Source organism: Poromitra crassiceps, assembly GCF_964638095.1.
Source record: "Poromitra crassiceps genome assembly, chromosome: 12".
Classification (NCBI taxonomy): Eukaryota; Metazoa; Chordata; class Actinopteri; order Beryciformes; family Melamphaidae; genus Poromitra; species Poromitra crassiceps.
The window spans coordinates 19,821,769-19,848,606 of record NC_139632.1 but is presented as its reverse complement, the minus strand read 5'-3'; the positions used below and the strand labels follow the sequence as shown (position 1 = coordinate 19,848,606).

Genomic DNA, 26,838 nt, shown 5'->3' with positions numbered 1-26,838 from the left:
CACAAAAACACACAATTTGATTAGGAAATGATTGTATCTTTATTTAAATATGTGCGTTGATTAAAAAGATTTAACTCAATTTTTAATTTGTGTTACTTGACAGAGTAACTGGTATAATATTACTGAAATCATATTGGTAATGTTATATTACTGAGTTACTGCTAAAATATATTACATGAAATATGTTACTTTTGTAATTAGTTACCCCCAACACTGTATGGAGTATGTGTCAAATGATGATGATGATCATGTTTTGGAAGCTTTGAAAGCAAAGATAGTCTATAACCGCAGTCTAACAGTTACAGAAGGATACAAACAACAAAGATATAAAGTGCATTCTTTAATATGATAGGACATAACAGAACAAATGCCTTGTCGAGTGGAACACACTTGTCACTTTTAAACAAGTTGGGTAGTGCTGCTCATGTGCTTCCAGGTTATGCATTGGAGTGGCATTAACATGCTCGCATGTCAAATCTCAACACCATCTAGGTTCTTGAGTCTTGGAGCTAGCCAGTCCGGGTTTAATAATTGTATTATTTTGGGGGCATTTTTCACCTTTATTTGATAGGAAAGTAGAGGTAGGTAGACCGGAAAGGTAAGGAGAGAGAGAGGAGATGACATGCGGCAAAGGACCACGGGTCGGATTCGAACCCGGGCCGGCCGCAGGAAGGGCTACACCTTCATGTTACACACTCTACCAGGTGAGCCACCGGGCACCCCAGAGGGTTTCATGAGTTGATGTAAATGGCTGATGAGCAGTAGAGTTGTGTCTCCAGAGAGGAGGGGCATTACTGTACGCCCACACTGCAACTGCCCTCCTCTGTCAGCCGTGTCCGTTCATCACACTGTGTGTGTCGGAGATGGAGTCAGGCTGACCCTCTTCTCCATGCAGGAAGCCCCAGGTCCTGAGCAGAGCAGATCGCTGGCCAGGTGGAGTGGAAAAGTAGTCCCTCTGTTTCTGGGAGTAGGTCTGGACTGGAGGGATGATGTTTCTGTAGCTCCAGTCCTGACCACATAAATGATGCAGTAGTTTTTTGCAACAGAATTCACAATCTTATTTCAAAGACCACTGAGCTAAAAAGAGCATAATATGGGGCCTGGTGGTCATCTGTGGTCTAAAGGGCATTTATCTGGAGGTTCCTGAGATGAACTAGAACGATCGCACCGCGGGTATATGCCTCTGCCAACAAGAGAACAGTTGACATTCCATGTCTGTCCAGACTTTGACGTTTGAGCAAAATGTGAAGAAATTACGTCAAGTCGTTGCTGAGGTATGCCGTTACCGAGTTTGAAAATGGCATTTGTGAGGTCACAGAGACCTTGACCTTTGACCAGCAAAATGTAATCAGTTAATCCTTGAGTCCAAGTCGACGTTTGAGCCAAATTGGAAGAAATTCCGTCAAGGCGTTCCTGAGATATCGCGTTAACAAGCTTGGAAATGACGTTCGTGAAGTCACAGTGACCTTGAACTTTGACCACCAAAATCGAATCAGTTCATCCCTGAGTCCAAGTCGACGTTTGAGGCAAATTTGATGAAATTCCGTCAAGGTGTTCCTCAGATATTGAGTTAACGAACATCGGACAGACGTACGTATGGACGGACGGACGGATCCGAAACCATAATGCCTCCGGCCTGACTATCGCCGGCGGATTGGGAACCCCTGGCCCGACCTAGACTACAGTATGTATTTTTTTTTTTGTGATCAATTTTTTATTGACATCATTAGTTCAGCATAGGTACAAGACATTTTGACAGACATTAGCCAGGATGCATGAGCCCTCCTCCCACCTGCCCACTCATATCACCCACCCAATACCCATCAGAACATGTGATGAATGACATAAAATTTTTATTTACCACAAAAGAAAAATAAATAAAAATGAAATAGAGGAGAGCACCCTCTCCACCCCCCACCCCCCCGCGGTCTCTTGTTTAAAGTAAATGTCTCACACTTCGCTACTGGAGCACTGGTTCCTGAGGCACTGAGGTCATTAAGTCAGAGATCTGAGATGCTACACCTCTCCAAAGTTCAAGAGTTGAGGACTTCGCTCTATTAATCCTCGCTGTAGAGAGTTCAAGCATTACTATATCACGAAAGTATGCTATGACTACAGTATGTATTGTGTGTCACATACATTATGAACAACAGAGAGTTGAGGTCCTGTACCTGCCAGCGAAGATTGAACCCCTCCAGCAGCTGTATCCTGGCCTCTCTGGAAGGCACACAGTCAGGAGGGACAGGCTGCACCAGCTCAGATCCCCCCTCCACACCTCCAAACACCAACAGAGCTCTGATGGCAAACCAGCCCCCAAACTGAGGGTGCACACACACTCCAAACATCTTCTGCAGACGAGAGACAGAGAGACAGAGAGAGAGAGAGAGAGAGAGAGACAGAGAGAGAGAGAGAGACAGAGAGAGAGAGAGAGACAGAGAGAGAGAGAGAGAGCACAAAGGTGATGAGACAGGAAAGAAAAACACATACTGTAGAAGTACAAAATTTCGTTTCTACACATTAGTAGCAAGGGATTCTGTATAAAAGAATCAAATTACTTTCTCCGCCCAGGGCTGGTCTGTGACGTCGGCCTGTCGGTAGTAGAAGGCGGCTCCCGACACATGGGCAGCAGTCTGGGCCAAGAACCTAGGCTTCCTGCTGGGCAGCATCTCATAGTCAAAACTCACATCCACCTTCTGACCTGGGAAACACTGCAGGGAGGGAGAGGAGAGGCAAATAGTCATCACTGTCTGATCTTATTTGAGACTCTGGAAGGAAGCCCTCCACCTCATAGACACAACGCCATTCATGATCTCACTTATTGCACAATTGCCTAATTCCTTTTTCCCCCAAGTATTTGATTGTTTCCTTTAACCCAGTGGTTCTCAAAGTGGGGTCCGGGGACCCACGGCGGTCCTTCAGGGGGTTCCAGGGGGTCGCCAGCAAAGAGGGTCATTTGTTTCCACAAGAATTCCAAACTATAAGTAACACAATGACAGAATGTATGACTATTTTTGTCATGGGTTTCATACACTTTCTGTAATATATATACTGTATAATATAATTATCATGTAAAAGTGTGACGACCCTCCCACTCTTCTGTCTTGCTCCAGGAGCCTGGTCCCTGTGCACTCATTGGACTTAAGAAAACCTTTAGACCTTCAGTCTCTCTCCCTCCTCACCAATGCACCTTTTGTTCTTTTCGTTTGTTTAATGTAGTTTGTGTTGTCTAGTTATTTTACCTTTGTTTTAGTTAATAAATGATTGTTTTAACTTTTACTATGGTGTGTGATTCAGGGGAGTCATACAACAAAGTAAGGTGTGATTCAGGGGAGTCATACAACAAAGTAAGGTCAAAGTTAAAACAACAATTTAAGCAAAAAATAACTAGACAACACAAACTACATTTAACAAACTAACAGAACAAAAGGCGCATTGGAGAGAGACTGAATGGTCTGAAGGTTTTCTTAAGCCCAAGGAGTCAGCCTAACTAACCCCAACACCAAGCTCCTCCTACAAGACAGGAGAGTGGGTAGATCTTCACACAAAAGCCAAAATATTATCAAATGGTCTAATTTGTGTCAGTTTAGGGGGTCCTTGATATAATTTGTTTTGGTTTAGGGGTCCTTGACATGAAAAAGTTTGAGAAGCAGTAGCACTGGTTTAAACATATATAATATACTGTATCTCTCTCTCTCTCTCTCTCTCTCGCTCTGTCTCTCACACTCTCTCTTACATGCCACACCTGTGCGATGGCAGAGTTAATGCACTGTTTGATGCACTGGTCTATGGGGTCAGAAACCCCCTGGCAGCCCCTCTCTTCCATGAAGGGTATGAAGGCTTGTTCAAACACGGCAGGGGTGCTGAGCACCACCACAGCCAGGGTTTCATCTGGGTAGGGCAGGTGGAGACCGGGTGACAGCACTGCGTTATACCAGCCGACCTGCAACCAACAGAGGGACAGTCAGGAGCATCAGACATGCTTAGAAAAGTCAGTACACAGACAGGTGACCCACTGGCTATTAGCTGATGTATTGCATTGTTCACACAACAAAAGAGCTGGTCCATGGTCATTGATCATCTGACTATTGAAATGCTGTGCTATCCTTTTTTTCTGATTTTCTCCCCAATTGTAATTGGCCAATTTCCCCCAGCTGCCCCAGTCGCTGCACCCCCTCTGCCAATCTGGGAGAGGCATAGACTAGCACCATGCTTCCTCCGACACATGCGCAGTTGCCACCCACTTCTTTTTGTTTATTCTGCCTTTTCGACACAAAATGGCCCCCGTGAAAAGGGTCTATTGCTCAACTTCGCATCACTGATGATGTCACAATGCCTATGACACTACTGATGATGTCACAATGCCTATGAAATCATCAGTGCCTATGACATCATCAGTGATGTCATAAGATGATTTTTGTCAATAATGTCACTGATGATGTCATAGACATTGTGACATCATCAGTGGGACAAAAATTGAAACAGACAGCAGACAGATATTGCCCACTTGCTCACTTTTATAAGGATACACAGGAGTTGTGATGTCACTCGAGCAACTGTGATCTTTTATTATAATAATAAACCTATAATAAGAATCATAAAATTGGATAAGTGGGTCCTGTCTGTCGGATTTATGACGGACTCTCAGTTTATTTATTTTCATTTCCTAGATTTAGTTCTGGAGTGTATCCGTGTGCGCTCAGTTCATCGTCTCCACTCTCCAGAGTCCCACTCAGTATTGAGCATGCACAGCACACAAAAATTATGTTTATCTTAATATGAAGTGAGGTTCAGTTTGCACAGAAACTGCCGGTAGAAATACATTTTAGTTTTATATTTGATTACATTTCAGAGCCTGTAATTATTTTTTTTACTTTAACTTGAGTAAACAAGTTGAATGAGTGCTTACTTTTACCAGTTTTTTTTTTTTTACTTTAGACCAGTCTTTTCCCATCTTTGCATGCATACGAGGTATTGTCTGGACTGCTGTAAAAAGTGATCACCGCTGTGCTCTGCTCAGACTTGCCTAGCCCTTATCAGGAGCGACCTGATAAGGGCTAAGACTTGCCCTGGGTACATTGACCATCAAACTCTTCCTGTCTGTGAAAAATATTCGACTAAAGGATACAGTAGTATGTACAGAAAATATTTAGCCGTGACTTTGCGCAGCCATACCTTTAGAGCGTACACTTCAAACCCAAGCTTAGATAGAGAGTCATTTAACAATCCTGTCACACTTTTCACACTGTCAGTGGGAGCCGCCATTGTTGTTGCACGTCAAGATGTCAACACACTTTGGATTGTGGGATATGATGTTCTATACTCCAATGTCTGAAAGTAGTCTAGACACTGCTCTTTCTAACTTCTACTAACATACTGCTTCTATGGATTCAAAATTATTGGGTGGATATGCAGGTCAAGTATAAAATATGTAATATCTATATTTTGTAAACTAAGCCAGAGCTGATCGAGAAATGCACTACATTACCCAGAAGACCCATACGTCGTCATACGCAATCACGTCGTGTTGTGGGCTCTCGGATTTAAAGTAGATTGCACGGATCTTGTAAGTAGCTTGATTAGCTGTACATTTATTTTTGGATTAATGAAGCACTGATAAATCTGTTATTGATTGACTGTATTTTCATCGACTGATCATGTGATCACATTCACAGCCAGACATCATCCAGACCAGTGTCCATGCTCTGCCCACCAAGACTGTAACGTTAGCTAACGTTAATGCTTGACCGATCGTGAAAAGAAAGTCACAAGGAGCTGCTAACCGATAGCTTGCTAAATAGCTAACGTTAGCATTAACATCAATGAGCTCGCCCTCCACAATAGTCCACACAATCCACATTCCAATCCCATGCCTGCTGAACCTCTCGTACTTCTGCTGCTGATTTACGCAGCTCAGCCAGCAGCCTTGCTGTAATTTCATCTCACACACAGCGACAGAGATCTTAACTGGGTTAGTGGGTTGTTCATGACATGAACACGTCTAGAGTTACTGCTGCATCATCACTATTCAATGGTCAAACGTCATGGGAGGACAGGCAACCCTTGCATGAAGGATCAAGGATTACGCCAACAGAGGAACCAATTGACTATCCTCTAATTAACAACTTGAGGGATCCCACATTTGACAACTGCACTTTTATTTGTTCCTTTAGTTCAACTCCAAGATGAACTGGGACAATCAGTTGAGCTCCATCCTGTCAGCAGCAGATGGCAGCGTGGCCAAGATGAGGGTGAGTTTAGAGTCTGGAGGGGGAAATAATCTCCTCTTGACCTTTTTGCTTTGTCCTGAAGGAAAACACACTGAAGACAAATGCATTGGTTTCAAGGAAGCATTGGCACCTATAAAACATTTGTTTTAGATTTACATCAGACACATCACTGTTGTCTGCAGTTGTAAATTGTCAGCATTGGATCAGTAGATGGCACTGTAGCTCCATTAACCTAAAAAAAATTGCAAGTCAATGCAAATCATAAACTTGTTATTCAGATATGGAAACAAGGCATATTGTGAGTGAGTGAGTGGGTGAACACCCAGTGAATTTCTGAGTCTTTTATGTTTCTCCAGGAGAGGCTGACCTCACCAGGGAAATTCTCCAGAGGAAGAGAAGGTGGGTACATTTGAACATTTTCAGTTTTGAGGTTTCTCAGATGACTAAAGGGAAATTACCTATGGGTGTATAACTTCCGGCACTTCAGGCCTCACAGTAAACTACCAAACAGCAGAGGAGGTGAGGAGGAGCTATTAACCCCTCCACCGACACACACTTTTTATTGAGTGTGTATCATCTTCCTCCCTCATCCTCCTCTCCCTCTTCAGATCTGTTTCCGGTGAGGGAGATGAGTCACGATTCAGATTTGGACCATCCTACTCTTCCTCTTCCTCTGTCTCGAGCCCCCCTCCCCACGCAGCCGTCTTCATCTCTCAGTCCTGGTGTGCAGTGGTCAGACCTAGCTGCTGTCCAGTCACAGCTCCAGATACAGAGCCAGGTGTGTGTGTGTGTGTGTGTGTGTGTGTGTGTGTGTGTGTGTGTGTGTGTGTGTGTGTGTGTGTGTGTGTGTGTGTGTGTGTGTGCGCGTGCGTGCGCGCGTGTGTTGATTTGTTTGACAGTGAGAACAGATGGTTGGTGCTTTTATGTAGGCCTAATTTATTCTAGTATTATTATTGTGGCAGAGAGAGAATTCCAATTTTCTAATTCCAATGTCTTTCCAAGGCGATTGAGTCTCTCACCCAGAAACTCCATGACATGGAAAGGGAGAGACAGTCGCAGCAACGTCACATCCAGACACTGCAAGGTAGCCTTCTGAACCATAACACCTCCCCTCAGTCTCTCATGAGACCCAGTCAAGACTTAACAGATGTAACAGTACCGGTAATTAACCTTGATCTATGTCTCAAACTATGCTGCATTGGGTCCTTGAATTTGGAGAATTGGGCCTTGAAAGTAATTGAAAGTCCTTGAATTTGGTGTGGGAACCCTGGTTAGAGAGGTTACAGAGGTTACCAGAAGTAAGCGAATAAATCACATAATTAATAGTGTCAAGAGATAATCAAGCTGTTAAATGTGCTACATGTAGCATTTTGATATCAATACATCATTGCCACATTAATTTTGAGATGTTTTACTATAATTAATGTATACAAACAAGACCATTGTCAATAAGTTCAACAGCCTCTACCAGCATTTACACTCTATTTTAAATTGAGTGTCATGAGGTAAATGTGCAAAATCTGCTGCCTGCATCATCTCACAAAGTGAGATTACAAAACTGACAGAGGGCCAGGGTCTTAACAGTCATTTCCGTTACTGTTGCTGCATTTAGTTTCAACTTCAACGCCAGCTTACTTTACCAGAAAAAGAACAGGAACAGCAGGAAGGGGTAGTAACATCGTCTTTGCAACAGGAAGCGATACGATCTTTGTGCAAAATGTGGTCTTAACTTTGAGAACAACACTCCCACTGACATAAGATACAGGTTACCAGTTGTCACAACATTTGTTTACGCTAATTATTATACCACAAGAGCTCACAGTTAATTTGACAATGATATTGATGCTTGAAAAATGCTACACCTTTAAGTCTGTGAAACCACGTGTTTATCTGTCTCTACTGTCCTAGGATCAAATCCTCAAATTGAATACGTGTGAACCGTATAATACACAAAACAAGAAGTTTATTTGCTCAAAGCAATAAAGGAACACAAAATGTCGGTTTGGTTTAGCCGATACTCAACGAGTTTCAAGCTTGGCGCTCTTCCTCAGGCAGCATCCATTTGTTAGCACTATTTATAGTAAACAAACATCTTGTTTTGTGCATTATACGGTTTCCACCTTTTCTATTTGAAATTCTCGGACCCTTTGGGAACTTTTTTTCTTCTTCTTCTTTTTATGTGGACTCCTAAGATCAAGTCCTATCAGAGATCTCTGTCCTGTGTCTCCGCTACTCTAAAAAAAAATACTAAACATGAGTGCACTCGTTTATAATGAAAACATGACTAAATGACATTGGATTTGTCCACAAGGCCGATAAAGGAAGGGAACCGTCCTGCTCTCATAGCGATCCCTGTCTTCCCCAGGGGACATTCAGCGGCTGCGCGAGGAGTCCAAGGAGAAGGGTGACGCGGGGAGGGGACAGAGTCTAGGAGCAGAGATGGAGCAGTGGAGGCGGGAGGTTGGGCGTGAGCTGAGCAGTCTCCGGGGACACATCACCCGAGCCACGTCGCTAGGCAGCCTGGAGGAGAGGTGTGTGTGTGTGTGTGTGGGGGGGGGGAGCAATAACTGCAGACTGACATGATTATAGGTTCATCATCTCATGACTGACATGGACATGTTTACATCTCACATACAGCTCAAAAGAGTTGGCTGCTAGGATGTGACATTTTCAGAAACCAGGTGTGGAAAAACAGAAAGGACAATGAGGTGGAGTTTTATCACCACTTCCTCTTCTTTTCCCAGTTTGAGCTCACAGCTCCGCAGAGACGAGCTGGAGCACCTGCGGAGGGAGGTGGACCAACTGAAAACACAGCTCAGTGAGTCACAGACGCACACATACTGTGCATCATAACGTTCCCTTGCGCTGGTTTTGACGGGACTGCACACGTCCTACAGCCAACGCCGGCCTGTAAAGCGAAGGCAAGCACAGTCTTGCTCAGCGCTTCTCCTCTGTTTTCTCCTCGACAGGGAGACAGGACGAGGACGTGCTCCTCCGACAGTCAGAGGCCAGAGAGACCCGGAGACAATGTGAACGCGGCTGCAAGGTAAACACACGGGCCCATTCAGGTTCTGTTTGGCGATGGCTCTTAATTCTCTCAGATGTTTAACCTCTTTGCTTTGTGTGTTTGCCCAGACACTAGAGGAGCTTACACACAGTTACAGAACACACAGCCATGACCTGGCCAACACTGTTTCTCAGTGTACTCACACACAACAAGAGGTCCGCCAGATCAGGTACGTGTGTGTGTGTGTGTGTGTGTGTGTGTGTGTGCACGTGCACGTGCATGCGTGCGCACACACCTGTTTTTTGTCTCTCTCTTCCTGTGCTTAATGTGCTGTAATTTGTCTTCGAGAACAGAACAACTGTGTCAGAGCTGAAGGATGAAGTCAGGAATCTTATTCTTGGAGAGCGTCAACCCACACCTTTGCTGTCGGCGCGCACGTCAGGCGAGTCTCTTATGCATGCACGCACGCACCCGCACAAACACGTCACACACACGCGCATATACAGCGTGATAAACTAAAGTCTCCATATAATTACTCCCATTACTTTAACAGAGTATCATTAACGGTGACCTCATGCGGCACTAGTTGCCTTTCGCTCCCTGGCTCCACTGGTTTAGAATTTTGAATGATCCCACCCTGCATTATGTCCCACCACAACATCCTGTTTCAACAGCAAATGCATCAAATCAAGGGAGTAGACCTGGGGATTTCCTGCACTCTAACTCAGTGATGATGACGCAGAAGTGAAGTGAAAAGCTGTAGTTCTTAGTTCGAATGGCCACTTGGGGGTCGGGGGCAGTAGGCATTCCCCCCATGTTAAAATGTCGGACTTTGTAACCAGTCCGGGGTAAAACACGTTTTTGGTCTATATAGCTAATTTCACCTTTCCATAAGAAGTGTAGGGGGGGTATTTTTTATATAACTCACCCGTTACCCGGAGTAAAATAGATGATAGAAAAGGGGGTGATTGACAGATCGCCTGTCCAGTGATCGCGCAGCTTGCCGATCACGGACCAATAGCTGCCGGAGCTGCGGCTCTGGGAAACTCCCATCTCATGTGAGCTGCGCAAGGACTCAACTCTGCTGACGAAAAATCAAGATGGCGACAGCCAACACTTCAACTCCAAACGGGAGACGCAAAATCAATGGGATAGCTCTGTTCATATTTTTTAGGTCAGTGACTCTAACCATGTTTTTCATCTGGTCCTACAGCATTAGTTCCTGCTCCAGCTTCAGTCCCAGTGCGCAGCAGCCATAGCAGAGGGGTCCGAGTTGAAGAGGCGACGCCGGACTCTGACTCAGAGGACTTTAGCCCCACCCCCAGCCTGGCAGAGATCAGCTCAGATGACCTGTCATGGCTGGATGGCACAGACCCCGGTGAGGGCCCATGTTTCCGGAATGAAAAGCATGGTTGTCAGGTGTATGTCTTGTACAGCGTGTGAGATTTGCTTCTGCTATCCACTTTCACAACCCTGCTAGGCGGGCTTAGATTTCTGTTGTTTTGGCCACCCACGATACACCAGCAGAAACATACACAGACTGACAAGCGGATCACAGACCCACGATACACCAGCAGAAACACACACAGACTGACGAGCGGATCACGGACCCACGATACACCAGCAGAAACACACACAGACTGACAAGCGGATCACAGACCCACGATACACCAGCAGAAACACACACAGACTGACGAGCGGATCACGGACCCACGATACACCAGCAGAAACACACACAGACTGACGAGCGGATCACAGACCCACGATACACCAGCAGAAACATACACAGACTGACGAGCGGATCACAGACCCACGATACACCAGCAGAAACACACACAGACTGACGAGCGGATCACAGACCCACGATACACCAGCAGAAACACACACAGGCTGACGAGCGGATCACAGACCCACGATACACCAGCAGAAACACACACAGACTGACGAGCGGATCACAGACCCACGATACACCAGCAGAAACACACAGACTGACGAGCGGATCACAGAGTCAGAGACTCAGAGAGCGTTAGGCAAGGCACCAGGCGTGCACAGAGCGAGCGAGGCTTTTAGCAGGATGGAACGTGTAGCTTCCCCTCCCTTCCCTCCCCCACACACACACACACAGACACATCTGGAGCAGCCGTCTGGGTGATTCACCCCGCTGGATGTGACTGGGTGAAGAGCACTAAAGTGTGTCACTTCTGTGCGCAGCTGCTGCTGATGTGAGTTTAGTCAAACATCAGGACAGGAGGTTGGCTGTCGGGGAGGCAGAGAAAAGCTACGTCTTTCTCTTTCTTCTGTATTGATAGAGCGCATTTTATGTAGTCTTATCGACTACCCAAGGCGCTTTTACATGAATACCTCACATTCACCCATTCACACTCACATTCACATACCGACGCCGTCTGCAGCCATGCTAACTGCTCGTCGGGAGCAGTTAGGGATTCAGTGTCTTGCCCAAGGACACTTCGACACACTACCGGCAGGAGCCAGCCTCGAACCGGGAACCTCCTGAGCTAATGCCGCAACCTACCATCAGGAGGTTGGCTGTCGGGAGGCAGAGAAACCCTGTAAAAAGAGACAGGATGAAAGAAAAAGCAAAGATAAAGTAGAGGTGAAGAATATAAACCTGGAGGTGCACACTGCACAGTAGGCTTGCAGTCGAAACAGTGGAACTCATTTCCTCTCCACCAATCTCTGCAAAGCCAATCGTTTCCTGGGAACTCTGGTATCCTGTGTGTGTGTGTGTGTGTGTGTGTGTGTGTGTGTGTGTGTGTGTGTGTGTGTGTGTGTGTGTGTGTGTGTGTGTGTGTGTGTGTGTGTGTGTGTGTGTGTGTGTGTGCACGCAGTAATCTCCCACAACGACTTCCTGTAACAGTAGGTTGATGTTCCCGTAAGAGATTGTGATCTGTGCTCTAAATGTTTCCCAGAGTGATTTGGACACATGCATTTGATGATCGCGTGCACGCACGCACGCACGCACACACACACACACACACACACTCACACACTAACTGCTCCTTCTTTGTTCTCCTCCAGCTCACCAGCGGGTGCGCCTGAGCACTCGGTCCAGACGAAGTGACTTTGATGGTCCAGGTAGCGATCTAGAAGAGGATGACGACGCCGACGACGATGACGATGATCTTCTTGATGATGATGTGAACCTAGGTTTGGGATCTGACCTTAGCCTTAATGACCTCTGACCTTTTTGAAAGGAGGCTGTGTGATGATTAGACTGGAAAGGAGTCGACAACATAAAGACCATTGCTCCTGCTCTTCCAATAAGCAAAACGTAGCATTACAGTTACTGAGCAGACCTGGATCAATGTGATTGATCCTAGTAGGGAAATGCTCTGTTTAGCCCTGCCGCAGGAGGGGCTGTATGGATGGCATTGTCGGTCGGCTGGTTGGAGTTAGACTGCAGTTCGTTTCTCCTTTCTGCAGACATTTCTACCAAATTTAACGTGGTGTAGCGTAGCGACTCATAGTCTTGTTGCTTGTTGTCAGAGTTTTTTTTTTACAATTATTTGCGTTACTATTGTGTAATACCAGATGTGTGGGGTTTACAGACACAGTGTCAGATAAAACTTGTTAAGCACAAGAAAACTTTTCTAGATTGACATTCAAATGCTTTCTTATAGTTTCTATTCTATCATTCCGACACTCGCCTCCCATGTGACGCACCCCAACCCTGTGTTACCGAAGTATGGCGAAACAAACCACTAAACGAGTTAGAAAATTCCGCCCTGGTGTGCTTGTTTGTAATGGCATTCACCATATGGCTTTCTACCAGTCTGGCTGGTGAGATTGGCTCGAGTTTGAAAGGGACTCGTGGGACGACAGAAACGGATGGGAACTGCGATAGCTGGAGGTTTTCTGAGTAATGGGCTTTAACTGTCTCCACATGTACAGACTGATAGCATCCTGGGAACAAACTGTCTGAGGAGACGGGCAGCCATTACAGCGGCCAACAGTATGTGTGTTCTATAAAACAAATCGAATTTTAACTTTGACAAGACTTGATCACTTGAAGAAGTGATATCAGGTGTGTGAAACTCTTCATGAGTGAGTCGACTGTGTAATGAGGAGGACACTTTTATGGATCGTACATTTTAGCTTTGAAGTAAATTAATTTGAGGTAATTATGACACTATATCTTATGCCACACTGATGAGACGCTGTGTGGAGTAATGGCTATTTAATGGATTTTTTTAACGACTATATTATACATTTCTACACATGGTTCAGATTCCTGACAATGCAGGTGAACTATGGGAAAAGAGGAGCAAAGGACATTAATGATATTGAGGTCGTGCGGACACACACACACACACACACACACACACACACACCCCCCACTGTGTTTTCCACGCTCCACAGCTGAGTTAAATGTCCCTTTATGCTGTCATGTCTGACATGAGTCACTACGCCAGGCTTGGTGTCAGGCTGATGAATTTTTCAGCATCCAGACACCCCCCATGGAGGACTGTGTGTGGACCACAGTGAGGAGCCGAGGGGGAGCTATTAAGGGGGGGGGTTTGGGCTCCCAAGCTGAGCCAAAGGGGAGGATTGTCTCACTGTCAAAAGCTAACGATCTTCTATAGGAAACATGACAGTACAGAACAGTACAGAACAGTATTTTTTATAAACCTAACATGCGCTGCTTGTATAACTAATCATCAACATTGTGGCTGAAAAGACATTCATGAAGAAGAATGAGTTGTCTATTTGCTATTGGGGCCAGATAGTGACTGGTGAATCAGGCCTTTCTATTGCAGTTCTACTGCATTTGCCAAGTATTGTGCTGTGGTGTTGCTGTAAAGCAGTGCGTTGATTCACTTGAAGGTCTGTAAAAGAAATGTGTCATGTTTGGGCTCCAACAATAAAAGTGTGTGTAAAAGTCACAAGAGAAAGAGCTTGATTTGCTGTGGTCACTTTGTAGTCCAGTGTTTTGTGTGACTGTATTTCTTTTCACAGCAGAGGTCTGACGTGTGAATCACACAGAGACGCAGAGGGTGGCTTCAAAATATATTTAATCATAAACCATCAAGAGATCAGTCCATAATCCACAGCTGGCAGCGAAATGTCATGTGATGCTATCAGGGTATTTTTGGCACTTCATAAAAGGGACAAATACAACATACAGCGTAGCATTGCAACATTGTTTAACATTGGAACATCAGAGAAAGAGTGTAATTGGTAACCAGTTAGTCACGGTTCAAAAATTCAATGGCAACTAATGACAAGTTATTAGCTCCACTTGCTAAGCCTGATTCAAATCAGTAGCCTCCATGATATATCAGCATAGGCTCTTTGCTAATGAAAGTAGGCTCGGTATTAGTATTAACCCATTGATACCTGATGCAGCATTTGTGTGTGGATCCCTTTAAGACCGCGAACCGTGTCACACGGTCTTAAAGGGATACACACACAAATGAGGGATATACACACAAATGCTGCATCAGGTATCAATGGGTTAAATCGATGTTGGGCGTTCTTTTGTCCTGTGTGTATCTCTTCCATGTCTTTCCTATCATATGGCAGAGCAGACAGAGCTAATAGAGAGGCTGATGTACAGTATCATAGAATTGATTTGAATTGACTACAGGATGCCTATTGAAGACACTAATGTTGGTCCATTCCTAATACTTTGGCATCTGGTAAAAGTTGAAACGGCAAATAAGATGAAAAAGGATCATGAAGTTGTGCTGGCATGATGCAATCATCAGTAGTATTTACAACGCACAAGACAATGCTGGCATTGTATGGAAACTAAAGGCCACTGGGCAATTTCAGTTTGAAACTGTCATCATATGAATGGCAGCCTGTTGGTGAGTTTGCTCTGGGCTATTCTTAAAACTCAAACAAGTCAGAGCAGAACCCCGGCCCTGGGTGTCTGTCTGTATGGGAATCAAACCATTGCATTGTACTGGGAGTTAGTGGGTTTGAATATGAAGGTAAATATAGTATACAATAAGAGCCGTTCCTACCCTGTGTAAGGCACTCCCCCCTGGACTAGAGAGCCCAGGAAAGAAAGAAAAAAACACACACTGTACACATCAAAGCATGGCCTAAAGACAGCAGGAACTTCAACATAGAAATACAAAAAAAAAATTAAATAACCCCTACCACGCCCTCCCAAAAAGCATACAGTACATGCAAATTTCACAAACTCTCACACACGCGTGCACGCACACACACACACACACACACACACACACACACACACACACACACACACACACACACACACACACACACACACACACACACACCTCTTCTTCCTCTCATACACAAAATAATCTGTCCATTTTCACACCTTAAAATATAAAGTGCAACCTCATTAACACTATAAGCAGGTCTTTTGTTCTGTTCTTGCTCTCAGCGCTCCTCTCTGGCCTCGCAGCAGCTCGGGGGAACAGCTCCATCATGCTCTTACCCTGTCCCACTTCCTAACATTAACTAACATGGGCAAATGAGAACAGTGCCCCCAGATAAGTGTCTGGCGGGGCGAGCTGATTCTCTGTCCAGACCTAAAGCGTCCCTGCGGCGGACACTACCGTCTCCTGCCGGGTGACGATGCAGGCATGGCGATAAATCTGGGTCAATCTACCCTTATCAACCCTGAGGAAGTCAAAATACATCGTACAACCCCCCCCCCCCCCTCCTCCCCCCCATAAGAAATGTTGGACTATAAAATATCAAGTGTACGATGATGTTGGCCTAATTCGTAATCACAGACGCCAAAATGGGGCCTTCTTTTGGCAGGGGACCCCCACAGGGGTGATATCTTAATTATCCATTGCAGCTTCCACCATGTCCTTTCTGACATCTCAATGATCTAGAAATACTGGATAAATGAAAGCAATACAGTAGGTGGGGGCTCCTTCCAGGAATTTGCTCACACCTACCCAGGATTCTTCTTTTTGGTGCAGATGAAGGAAAGGTGACCAGGCCCTGGACCGAAGGAGAGTCTGGGGGCGCTGGCGGGTCACTCTCCCCTCTGTCAGTAGCTGTACATGGACAAGGGTGTGTCCTCCATCATGTCGTCCTACACAACAAGCAAAGGAATCAGAACAGCCAACTACACATATCTCCATCCACATATTATGCACTACCAGCAGAGATGGGAAAAGTACACATATTCTTTACTTAGAAGTAGAAGTACAGTTACTTGTCTAAATAAAGACTCTGGTAAAAGTAGAAGTACTGATTCAACTTGTTTAATCAAGTCAAAGTAAAAAATTACAGGCTCTGAAATGTAATCAAGTATGAAAGTAAAAAGTATTTCTCCAAGCTGTTTCTGTGCAAAGCTAACTGAACCTCACGTCATATTAAGATCAACCGAATTTCTGGGGTGGGGACTCTGGAGACGATGAACCGAGCACACACGGATACACTCCGTATAACGCTCTCCAAGTAGTAGGATTGGCTACAGGTGGTGTATGCTGATGGTATATAATCTCTGGTCCTGGATTTGTTTGAAACACAGTCACTGAAGAACTAAATCTAGGAAATGAAAATAAATAAACCGACTCCCTTCAAGGCAAGCTTCAAATCAGTTTTGGTGGAGCACGAAGTCCTTCATCACTTGTGTTAGTGGTAGGGAGTGGACTTGGATCAGGCGATGTGTGCCCAGCACTTGGCGGATCCGGATACGACACACGTGGGCCAGACTGCGAGGACATCTCTTGGCCTCCAGAAAGACCCTGAGGGCCTCAGGATCTGCCCATTCCTCCAGCTGTGCCTGCTCTGCGGTCACCAGGGCCGGGTCGGCGCCGTGGTCCAGCAGCAGCTGGATGAAGGCGGTGTTCCACCTGTAATACAGCACCTCCTCCAGCAGGAGATAAGCCACATCACGGTTCAGAACGCCAGTGGCCTGGAGCAGCAGGCGGAGGCAGTCCAGGCGGTTACCTTGAGCACTGATGTTGAGAGGGGTGTATGGGCCGTGTATGCTTCTGTTAGGGTCGGCCCCGGCTTCCAGGAGGATCCGGACGCAGTCCAGGTGACCACAGCACATGGCCACGTAGAGAGGCGTGTAGCCATTCTTGTCAACTAGGTCTACCTGTGCTCCCTGGGTGATCAAGTAGTCCACACAGGCAGCACCACGTCCACCGTGCCAGACTGCGAGCCCCAGAGGGGTCCACCAACCCCAATGAAAACACTGCTCATTGATCTGCCTTCTGAAGTGGTCTTCCTGCAGCAGGCTCCTCAGTTTGTCCAGGTCTCCTGCACTGATGGCATCATGGAGCCGCCTGTCGTCATGCCCTGCTTGAACAGCCATTCCTTCAGATATGTCACTGCACCACACCAACTTGTATGCTGTGTCTCAAACTGAATGTGGGTTGGACATGACATCATAACATGACATCATAACATTATTATTACATGATACATTATAATAATGACTGATGACATCGATCACTGATGACATCACAATCACTCACATTACTATGCTTGACATCACTGATGCAATTGCTCGAGTGACATCACTGATGACATCATCTGTGATTTATTTGTGACATCATCGGCCACGCCTAATTTAGAAACCGTGTCTTGTTTTGGATGTGCGACTGATGTGCGACTGATTTCACACCTGATTGAAAGTACTGTGTCTTTCATGACCTTAAAGTCATTCTGATCTAAATGCTTATGCTTAAATGCTTGAAATATGTTTTAGACAAATATAATTAGTGAAGTTGATGCCTATGAATTTCTATCCAAAGCCTTTGACTTCAAGGAAAAGGGTGGCTTTTGATTTCTTTAAGACCATTATTTCATAGTTTTGTGTCTTTAGTATTATTCTAAAATGTGAAAAATAGTACAAATGAAGAAAAATGTGTGTGCGTCCAAACTCTTGACAGGTAGTGTAGATATAGAAGATCTACACTGTTTCGTCACCTTTGTCAGAAGCACTCAAACCTTGTAGAATGCAATAGATTTAGTGTAGATGAAAGTGTTGTCTGGATGTCATGGCGGCGCTCACCATCGGCAGGTCCTGCAGCCTGCGGAACTCTGGCCGGTTGTCTCTCCGGCGCAGTTTGAGGAAGAGGAGCAGGGTGATGATGACTGCGGTGATGACGAAGGCGGACACCAGGCCGGCCAGGAGGGGGTCTAAGGTGGGAGACTCATGGACCACTGTCGCTGTTCACAACAACACAGGAGACACAGTCAGCAGAGTGCCTGTGGAACGTAACACTGGGAAGTATAAAAGCTGCTAATACATAATTCAACACAAATTTTACAGTAGTTTAATTTTGCATGGTCTAAATTGTAGAATGCAGTACACAAGGGCGAATACCTGGTTTCACAAGTGGGGGGGACACAATAAAATGTGGAGCGCTGACCCTCTAGGGGGGTCCCGGGGCATGCCCCCCCGGAAGATTTTTTTTTACATTTTAAAGTAAAATGCATCAATTTGGTGCACTCTGAGGGGAAGATTAAGAGGCTAGATCTATGAAGAACTACACACATCACTAAATACATGCCTTTTAGACACCACCTCCTCCAACTCATCAGAGCTCTGATATGAAAGCAGGTGACATGAACAAGGCATAGAACAATACTGATGTGAAAGCCAGAGCCATATTGAAATCACGTTGGTTGTATTATTATTATTATTATTATTATTATTATTATTATTATTATTATTATTATTATTATTATTATTATTATTATTATTATTAGTGTGCTTTATTTTAAATTCAACCATGTTCTCTGCTTACCATGTTCACTTCCTCTCATCACCTAACCCTTTATACAGCAGCAGGGACGTGCAGATAATGTTAGAGGGGCAGGGGCTGGCAAAAAAAAGTTTTTAGCCAGATTTAGAGGAATATCTAATTTTAAATTAACATTTGGATGATACTTGTCACGGAAAAATAACTCCACAAACGGAATAATATTAGTACAAAAGTTAAATTTGCTGTTACAATACTGTTGTGATATCATTATTTAGTCTTAAGCATCAATATGTGCTCCTTTTCGCACTCACTTTCATGTCACCACATGCTCTCCCTTTAGGTCATTTTACACTACAACAGACAGATAGCAACACAGGCTTAAACATTGAAGCTCTTCCTTCCTGTCAGCTGCCTGTCAGACTGTCACATGGGGGGAGGGGTCTGCAATATGGCTGCTGTCACTGATGATCTATGAGCAATTCAGCATTAATTTTACAACACTGAGTGACAACAACATTGCCCTATCAGGAGACACATTGACCAAAAAAAATCTTTCCAAGAGCCACAATTGCCTTTGTTCCCTTTATTTTGATTTTATTTATTTAGTTAGGCTATTTATTCATTCATTCATTTATTTAAGTGTGACTTAAAAGAGCCAGAACTACCCATAAAGGAGCCGTATGTGGCTTTTGAGCCTCGGGTATATCACTGCCCTACAAGTAGCCTACAACAATCCAGTATAATAGCTAGATGAATGGTTATCAAAGCCAAATTGTGCAGTTGCAGTTATTAAGTCAGTTTTATCATGTAATGCTATGCATTGCCTGATTGCCTAGAAGACCCTTGTCAGTCATCATGTGTGATCGATCAAAATTCAATTAGCAAATTGTGAAATTACATCGGACTGAGAGAGAGAGAGAGAGAGAGAGAGAGAGAGAGAGAGAGAGAGAGAGAGAGAGAGAGAGAGAGAGAGAGAGAGAGACAGAGGGAGAGAGAGAGGTCCCTATTGGCAAAAAAGATGAAAAAACAGTATAATACTTTGTTTTGGCCAATGGCCACATAGGCCTATGTACCTGATAGTGATATCTGTTTGTCTCAAATTAAGTCCGACGGTCTGTGTGCTGCTGTTGTGTCACATGTGTGCATGGGCTGGTTTGCTATGCTTTGAAGTTTGATGCTTTCGTTTCTTGGCTCTGCTGCCTTCAGGGATGGCTTGGAAAGGCGCCTTTACGCACAGAGGGCCATTAGAAATGCTGCATTCAGGGTCAGGAGAGCTCGGAAAAGCCAAACTCTGTGAGTGCTGCCTTCGGGGATGGCTTGGAAAGGCGCCTTTCCGCACAGAGAGCCATTAGAAATGCTGCATTCAGGGCCAGGAGAGCTCGGAAAAGCCAAACTCTGTGAGTGCTGCCTTCGGGGACGGCTTGGAAAGAGGAATTTTCATACAGAGCGCAATTAGAAATGCATTCAGGGTCTGGAGTAGCCTATAGCTTATAATCAGCAACTCAATTCACATTCTCAGCCATAATATGATGGCTGGTCAAACAGTAGCATATTAAGCATGATTTTTTCAGTTTATCCACAATTTTTTCAGTTTAAAAAGTGTGTGTGGGGGGGGGGGACAGAATCAAGGTTTTGAAAAGTGGGGGGATATGTCCCCCCTGTCCCCAGTGGAAAATTCACCCCTGGCAGTACATATAAACTAATGAAATGGACAGCTTTGCTATTTACTGAATGTTATTGACTTAAAAAATGTATCCAGTAAGTTAGCCTAGACCTCCAGCTGTTTCAAACTTAGCGGTCTCATAGACAGACAGACAGACAGACAGAGATGCCGCGATTTCTCCATAGACAGACAGACATGCACCAAGTATCGCTGCTGTATCTTGTTGGTTCATTTTTGGCAGTTTGTAAGTGAAAAAATATATAGGATTTCTGTATTTTAATTTTTTCCCCCCATTGTTCTCAGGTGTGACAAGGCCCAAAAGCGGAGTATTGATCACTATAAGTGAATTAGGGATCAGCCGAGCAGCATTTTGGTAAACAAACCGGGTCACTGGGTGGAAACGGCAATGGAACGCTATGGAGCCTGAGCTTTGGGAGGCTTGAGTGTCTGACTCTAGCCGGCTGATGATGTTTACATAAAAAAAAAACTGCGACAGTTCACACAACTTTAACACGACATGCATTATATTATACATCAAACTCTTGAGCTACAGTAATTCTGCTCTCACTCAGAATGTCAAAATATAAGCGCCAACTCATACTAGTTAACTGCCGCGGTGTTCCGCAATCTGGGTGGCAAGTGACGTCACGCTGATTCGTCCTACAGGAATGATTCGGGACCGAGCTTTGTGATCAATATATAAAGCGGTTGATCACTATAACCGTGATCACTATAAGCGGATTCCACTGTATTGTGCAAACATGGTGATCTTATACTTGTATCTACTTATGCTCATTCAATTCAAAAGTTTGTTTTTATGTGCGTACACGTGCACGTGTGTGTGTGTGTGTGTGTGTGTGTGTGCGTGCGTGCGTGTGTGCGTGCGTGTGTGCGTGCGTGCGCGCGTGCACACATACTGTATTTGGCTGTGTTTGCACATTATGGATGTTGCTATGAGAGACTAGACTATTTTGTAAACTTTGTTTTTTTTCTTTTAGCCCCTTCAGTAACAACAACCACAGAGTAGTGAATACTCCCAGTTTTTAATGTAATGGAAAGAGGCAAAGTTCCAAATCGGCTAATAAAACCACAATGTATATCTATATATATCATACAGACAGACAGACAGACAGAGAGAAAGAGAGAGAGAGAGAAAAGGAGAGAGAGAAAGAAAGAGAGACAGAGAGAAAGAGACAGACAGAGAGATAGAGAGAAAGAGAGAGAGAGATATAGAGAGAAAGAAAGAGAGAGAGAAAGAGAGACAGAGAGAGAGAGAGAGAGAGGAGTAGGAAAGACGGGAGTAAAAGCAACAGAGAGCGCTCGAGGCCCGAGTCCCATGACTCGCTCTCCCAAACAGAGTGCTGATTGTGGAGTGCTCGGTGGTGACAGTGCTTGTAGAAGATGTAGACGGGGGAATGCGTGATGTGGTTGTGGTTGTGTTTTGGAGCACACGCTTTTGTGTGTGTGTGTGTGTGTGTGTGTGTGTGTGGAGGCAAGGACTGGCTTGTGCTGGAAAACAAAGAACAGCGCGGCCTTTGTTGTTCAGTCAAATCAGCCCTGGCTGTTAATATCCTGACAGTGAATGGGCCCGTGCAGATCTACATACAACCACAGAGAGAGAGAGAAGATATGAGGCGCTTACCGTCACTCCCCGTGTTGAGTTGGGACGGGACGTCGGCGTGGGCGGAGGGGCTGCTGGAGGTGGTGGAGGTGGGCACGGACTGGGCACGGGCTGTGCTGGAGGTCTGAGGGTGCGGAGCGGACTCTGGAGTGGCTTTTGGAGACGGGGCGAGCGCGGTGGGGTGAGAGTCGGGGGTCGGTTGAGGGGAGTCGGTGTTGGATTTTGAACTGGGAGGGGCGCTACCGGTGACGATGGCAGGCACAGGCTTGGTGCGCTGTGGCTCAGGCGTCAGGGTAGCAGGGTGCCGGTCAATTTCCGGGTGACGGGTGGGGGTAGGGGGACCGCCGGTGGGGGAGTGGGGAGGTGCGTGTGGACGGGTGGAGTTGTGCGATGCGGTGAGAGGTGTTTGTGTGGGGGCAGAGTGAGTGATGTGTGTGGGGCTGGGAGGGGTGGAGGTGGTCCTGGTGGAGGTAGAGGGGATGTGCGAGGTGGAGGGGGCGGTGTTCTCGGAAGGCGCAGGTGGGGGCGACGGATCTTTCATGTTCCCTTCCTTTTCTGGAGAGGGAGGGATGCTGGCAAGGTCCATGTCAGTGGCTAGAGAGAGAGAGAGAGAGAGAGAGAGAGAGGGAGGGAGAGAGAGAGAGAGAGAGAGAGAGAGAGAGTACACACTGTCAAAATGATTCTTTGAGGCAAAGATTTTTTTCTGCCATGCTGAAACTACTAACTACATAATTACATACCTACAAAATTAGCTCTCTCTATTTGGGTACTTCACCAATAAACACTGATGTATATTTTTCTGTATCCCGCTGTTGTCATGTGCAAACCTCAGAACTCTAATTTGGATGATTTTCACATTTTAACTTCAATGAAAGGATCACGTCCTCCTCTGTGGTTTGAGGATATTCTTCAACCTCTCGGTCTTACGAAAACCTTTCCAACCCTATCGAATAACGTCGGGCTAAAAACAACGCTGTCTTTCTTAGCGCCTGAAAAGTCGTGAAAAGCGACATGAAAAGCACTGTGTTGATTGGACGCACAATGGGAGGAGTGTGTGTGAGGTGTGGAGCTGTGTGTGCATACAGTGGCAATCTAGTATGAACAGTCTCTCACAACGTCATGCCTCAGACTGTGCAAGCATGTGTGTGTGTGTGTGTGTGTGTGTGTGTGTGTGTGTGTGTGTGTGTGTAAGTCTAATGTGTGAATCAATACTGCTGTGTTTGTGTGTGTGTTTGTGTGCGAGTGTGTGTTTGTGTGCGAGTGTGTGTCTGTGTGACAGTGGGAGAGAGAGAGATTGTGTGTCTGGGTGGAGTGTTAGGCTTCTACCTTTCTCACCCCCTTGTGAAAAGTCACACTGCATTTAATCATGCTGCTCCTGTCCTCAACACATCTCCTCCTCCATTTGAACTTCTGTTCTATATTGTGCTGTTCTCCCTCTCTCAATGGATAGTGCCTTACTGAATTCACTCCAACCAAGTCGTACTTCATGTATTTGTCTCTCTTACCCTCATCTTAAACCAATGCTGACGTGAATCTAATCTTCTTCCGTCCCCTGTGGTTTCCTAACTGCCGATATATCAGCCGTTTAAAGACTATAGCTAACCTCTGTGCCTCCAAGTATAGTGTGTGTGTGTGTGTGTGTGTGTGTGTGTGTGTGTGTGTGTGTGTGTGTGTGTGTGTGTGTGTGTGTGTGTGTGTGTGTGTGTGTGTGTGTGTGTGTGTGTGTGCGTGCGTAATATGACTGTCAACACGTGAACCCTGTCACAGCGTTTCTACTCTCTCCCTCTCTGGCCCTGTTCTGGACCTGGAGAACAGAGATAACAACTTTGTTAAATATAGCTTCCAGGCTCTGAGCCACCTGCTGCTGGACTTCCTACTAAATTCTTCTGAACTGCCACAATACTTCCCTACTGGCAACCCTCAGAAAGACACACGAACAATAGGAGAGCAACAGTATTGCTCCTTCCTCCACTTGAACCCAACATCTGACCCATACATGATTCATGCAGGATCTTTTGTCATTATGGTTCATATGAGGTGTGACCAAGTCAGTCTCAAGTCCTGAACCACAAGACTCTGTCAAGTCCTAAGACTAAACATAGATGAGCAAGTCCAAGTCAAGTCCACGCCATTCATGTCAAGTCTCACAGTAACGCCAAGTCAAGTCAGGAACAAAACAAAATATCTAGGACTTTTCAATGCAATATTAATTGAATAGTATAACGTGGTAAATACATGAATGTGAGTTTGATTTCTATCAGTTTCAACGCGTGTTTCCCCTCCTGGGGCATAGGCCGTCAACAAGGATTCTCCAAGCATCCCGTTCCTGAGCCATCTTTTCCCAGGGCAGAGATTTCTTGGTTTATTCTTGTTGACGTTTTTGTAGCAGGTGAGGTTTTTACGGGTTGTGGTTGCTAGCTAGCCCCAAGCCCAACCTTCCACCATTTCCAGTTTCTGGTGTGTTTTGGAGTTCACTTGTTAGTCCCCTCTCCTAGCCTATTCTCTTCCATTTAATGGATTACAGTCTCATACCAGGAGAGACCAGACAGACTTTGTGTTTGGTCGTGACTCGTGGACAAGCTGTCTCAGCACGTCAAGCAGCCCGGCCAACTCCTGCTACTGCGTAGTGAAAGCTGTACACATTACGAGCAGTGTAACTAGTGCAAGCATTTCATACCAACAGCGCAAGACAGGCCCTAAATTCACTCATTCCATACAGATTCAGAATTTAAATTGAGTCGTTTGGTGGAACAAATCAAAAAAAAAAAAAAATCTCAAGGCTTTAGAAACATTTTCAAGTCATCAAAACTCAAGTCAAAGTCAAGTCCCAAGTCACCAGAAGAACCCAAGTCAAGTCTAAAGTCTTCTCTTCATGCATGAAGTCTCGAGCAGTTGTACTGAGGACTTGCATCGTTACCTTTGCCCTCGTTAGCACCTTGAGTGTGCGGTGTGGATGGTGTGTTCCGGTGTGAGATGGTGGGTGTCACAGGGGTTGCTTCTGCAGCTGTAGTCGTGCTGCTGCTGCTGCTGCTGCTGCTGCTGCTGCTGCTGCTGCTGCTGCCGCCAGCAGCTGGGCCGGGGGAGGCGGGGCCAGAAACAGGCACAGAGCCTTCCGTCTCAACCTTAGAGGAGGAAGAAGTCAGCGAGTCGGGGGACTTGTCCAAATCAAGATGAGCCTCTGAAGGCACAGTGGGGTCACCATTGCCTGGAGAGAGGAGAAAAAAGTTTTACTAAAAACGTTTTATTTTCTTTTTTGCAAATAAGTTTGCTTATTGGTCTATGGTTGATTCTTGATCAGTTAGGCTCATTCTCTGTGAAGTCCTTTGAGACATGCTTGTGATAAAGGGCGATATATGAATACACTTATTTATTCCTTATTCAGAGCAGACTAGGGAAGACAGAAATAACTTTCAGCTGAATCGTCAGTGTTGAACTCTGAGAGTTTAAAAATCAACACATTCCAGTGTTTATATAAGTCTAACCAACTATTCCTTTCACACTGCAGATGTTGCTGTGTATCTTTTGTTTATTCGGGGACAGTTATCTAAGCATGCATGTTTTTATTCAGTAACGCACTGTCTGACTTTAATATAGTCACATGCAGCAGCATTGGGAGCTGTCCAGTACAACCACAGTCTTCTGTTGCTGACCACTGAGCAGCTCTGCTGGCATAAGTGTCCTCCACTGAGACAGCGTTTCACATTCACTTTGCCCACTCAGATTTTCCTATAGCTGGTTGGAAGCTAAAATTGATACTGATAATTGCAGTGAAATACAATGCAGGCGCATTACCGTACAAGAAAATCCAGGTCAAATACATAACGTGGAGAATGATTCAAACAATCTGACATTTACTTTGCAAGGTATATCTACCACATCCCACATGACAGTGAACAGACGAAGTAATGTATTTGCCCTTTGTCACTTGACCTTAAAATCGCTCTGTCTTCCCCTATGGTGTTCATGTCTCTAGCGCTACTGTGTCTGTACTGTTACCTATGGTGTTCATGTCTCTAGTGTTACTGTATTTGTCTGTACTGTACTTGTTTGTACTGTATTTGTCTGTACTGTATTTGTCTGTATAGTATTTGTCTGTACAGTATTTGTCTGTACTGTATTTATCTGTATAGTATTTGTCTGTACTGTATTTGTCTGTATAGTATTTGTCTGTACTGTATTTGTCTGTGCTGTATTTGTCTGTGCTGTATTTGTCTGTACTGTATTTGTCCGTACAGTATTTGTCTGTACAGTATTTGTCTGTGCTGTATTTGTCTGTGCTGTATTTGTCTGTATAGTATTTGTCTGTGCTGTATTTGTCTGTATAGTATTAGTCTGTACAGTATTTGGTTGTACAGTATTTGTCTGTACTGTATTTGTCTGTGCTGTATTTGTCTGTGCTGTATTTGTCTGTATAGTATTTGTCTATGCTGTATTTGTCTGTATAGTATTAGTCTGTACTGTATTTGTCTGTACTGTATTTGTCTGTACTGTATTTCTACCTGCTTCCCTTTGATGAAAACCAGAGCACTGATGTAATGCAATGTAATGTCATTACCGCTCAGTAACACAGAGCCATGAGGCCTTTCATTATCTTCATAATCACTCACACAGCTCATCAACACACACACAAAGTGGGG

General features: G+C 45.1%; 2 protein-coding genes across 2 annotated transcripts in view; both read right to left on the bottom strand.

The window, feature by feature from the left end:
* Positions 1-424: 424 nt before the first annotated feature.
* mmachc (metabolism of cobalamin associated C) lies at positions 425-5,262 on the bottom strand (the record flags this gene model as incomplete). The annotated part of the gene is made up of 5 exons (XM_083647750.1): positions 425-1,009; positions 2,172-2,348; positions 2,556-2,708; positions 3,743-3,940; positions 5,173-5,262. The coding sequence occupies 5 exons, from the start codon at positions 5,260-5,262 to the stop codon at positions 827-829; spliced, it is 801 nt and encodes a 266-aa protein (XP_083503876.1). The 3' UTR covers positions 425-826.
* An 8,988-nt stretch (positions 5,263-14,250) lies between these two features.
* LOC310786368 (uncharacterized protein) overlaps positions 14,251-26,838 on the bottom strand; it is a 15,622-nt gene continuing 3,034 nt past the window's right edge. Inside the window, exons 2-5 of the mRNA XM_083647574.1 lie at positions 25,119-25,406; positions 22,223-22,795; positions 18,221-18,378; positions 14,251-16,285 (exon numbers count right to left, since the gene is read on the bottom strand). Coding sequence (XP_083503700.1) covers positions 16,241-16,285; positions 18,221-18,378; positions 22,223-22,795; positions 25,119-25,406 — 1,064 coding nt within the window. The 3' untranslated portion in view covers positions 14,251-16,240. The remainder of the gene's footprint in view (positions 16,286-18,220; positions 18,379-22,222; positions 22,796-25,118; positions 25,407-26,838) is intronic.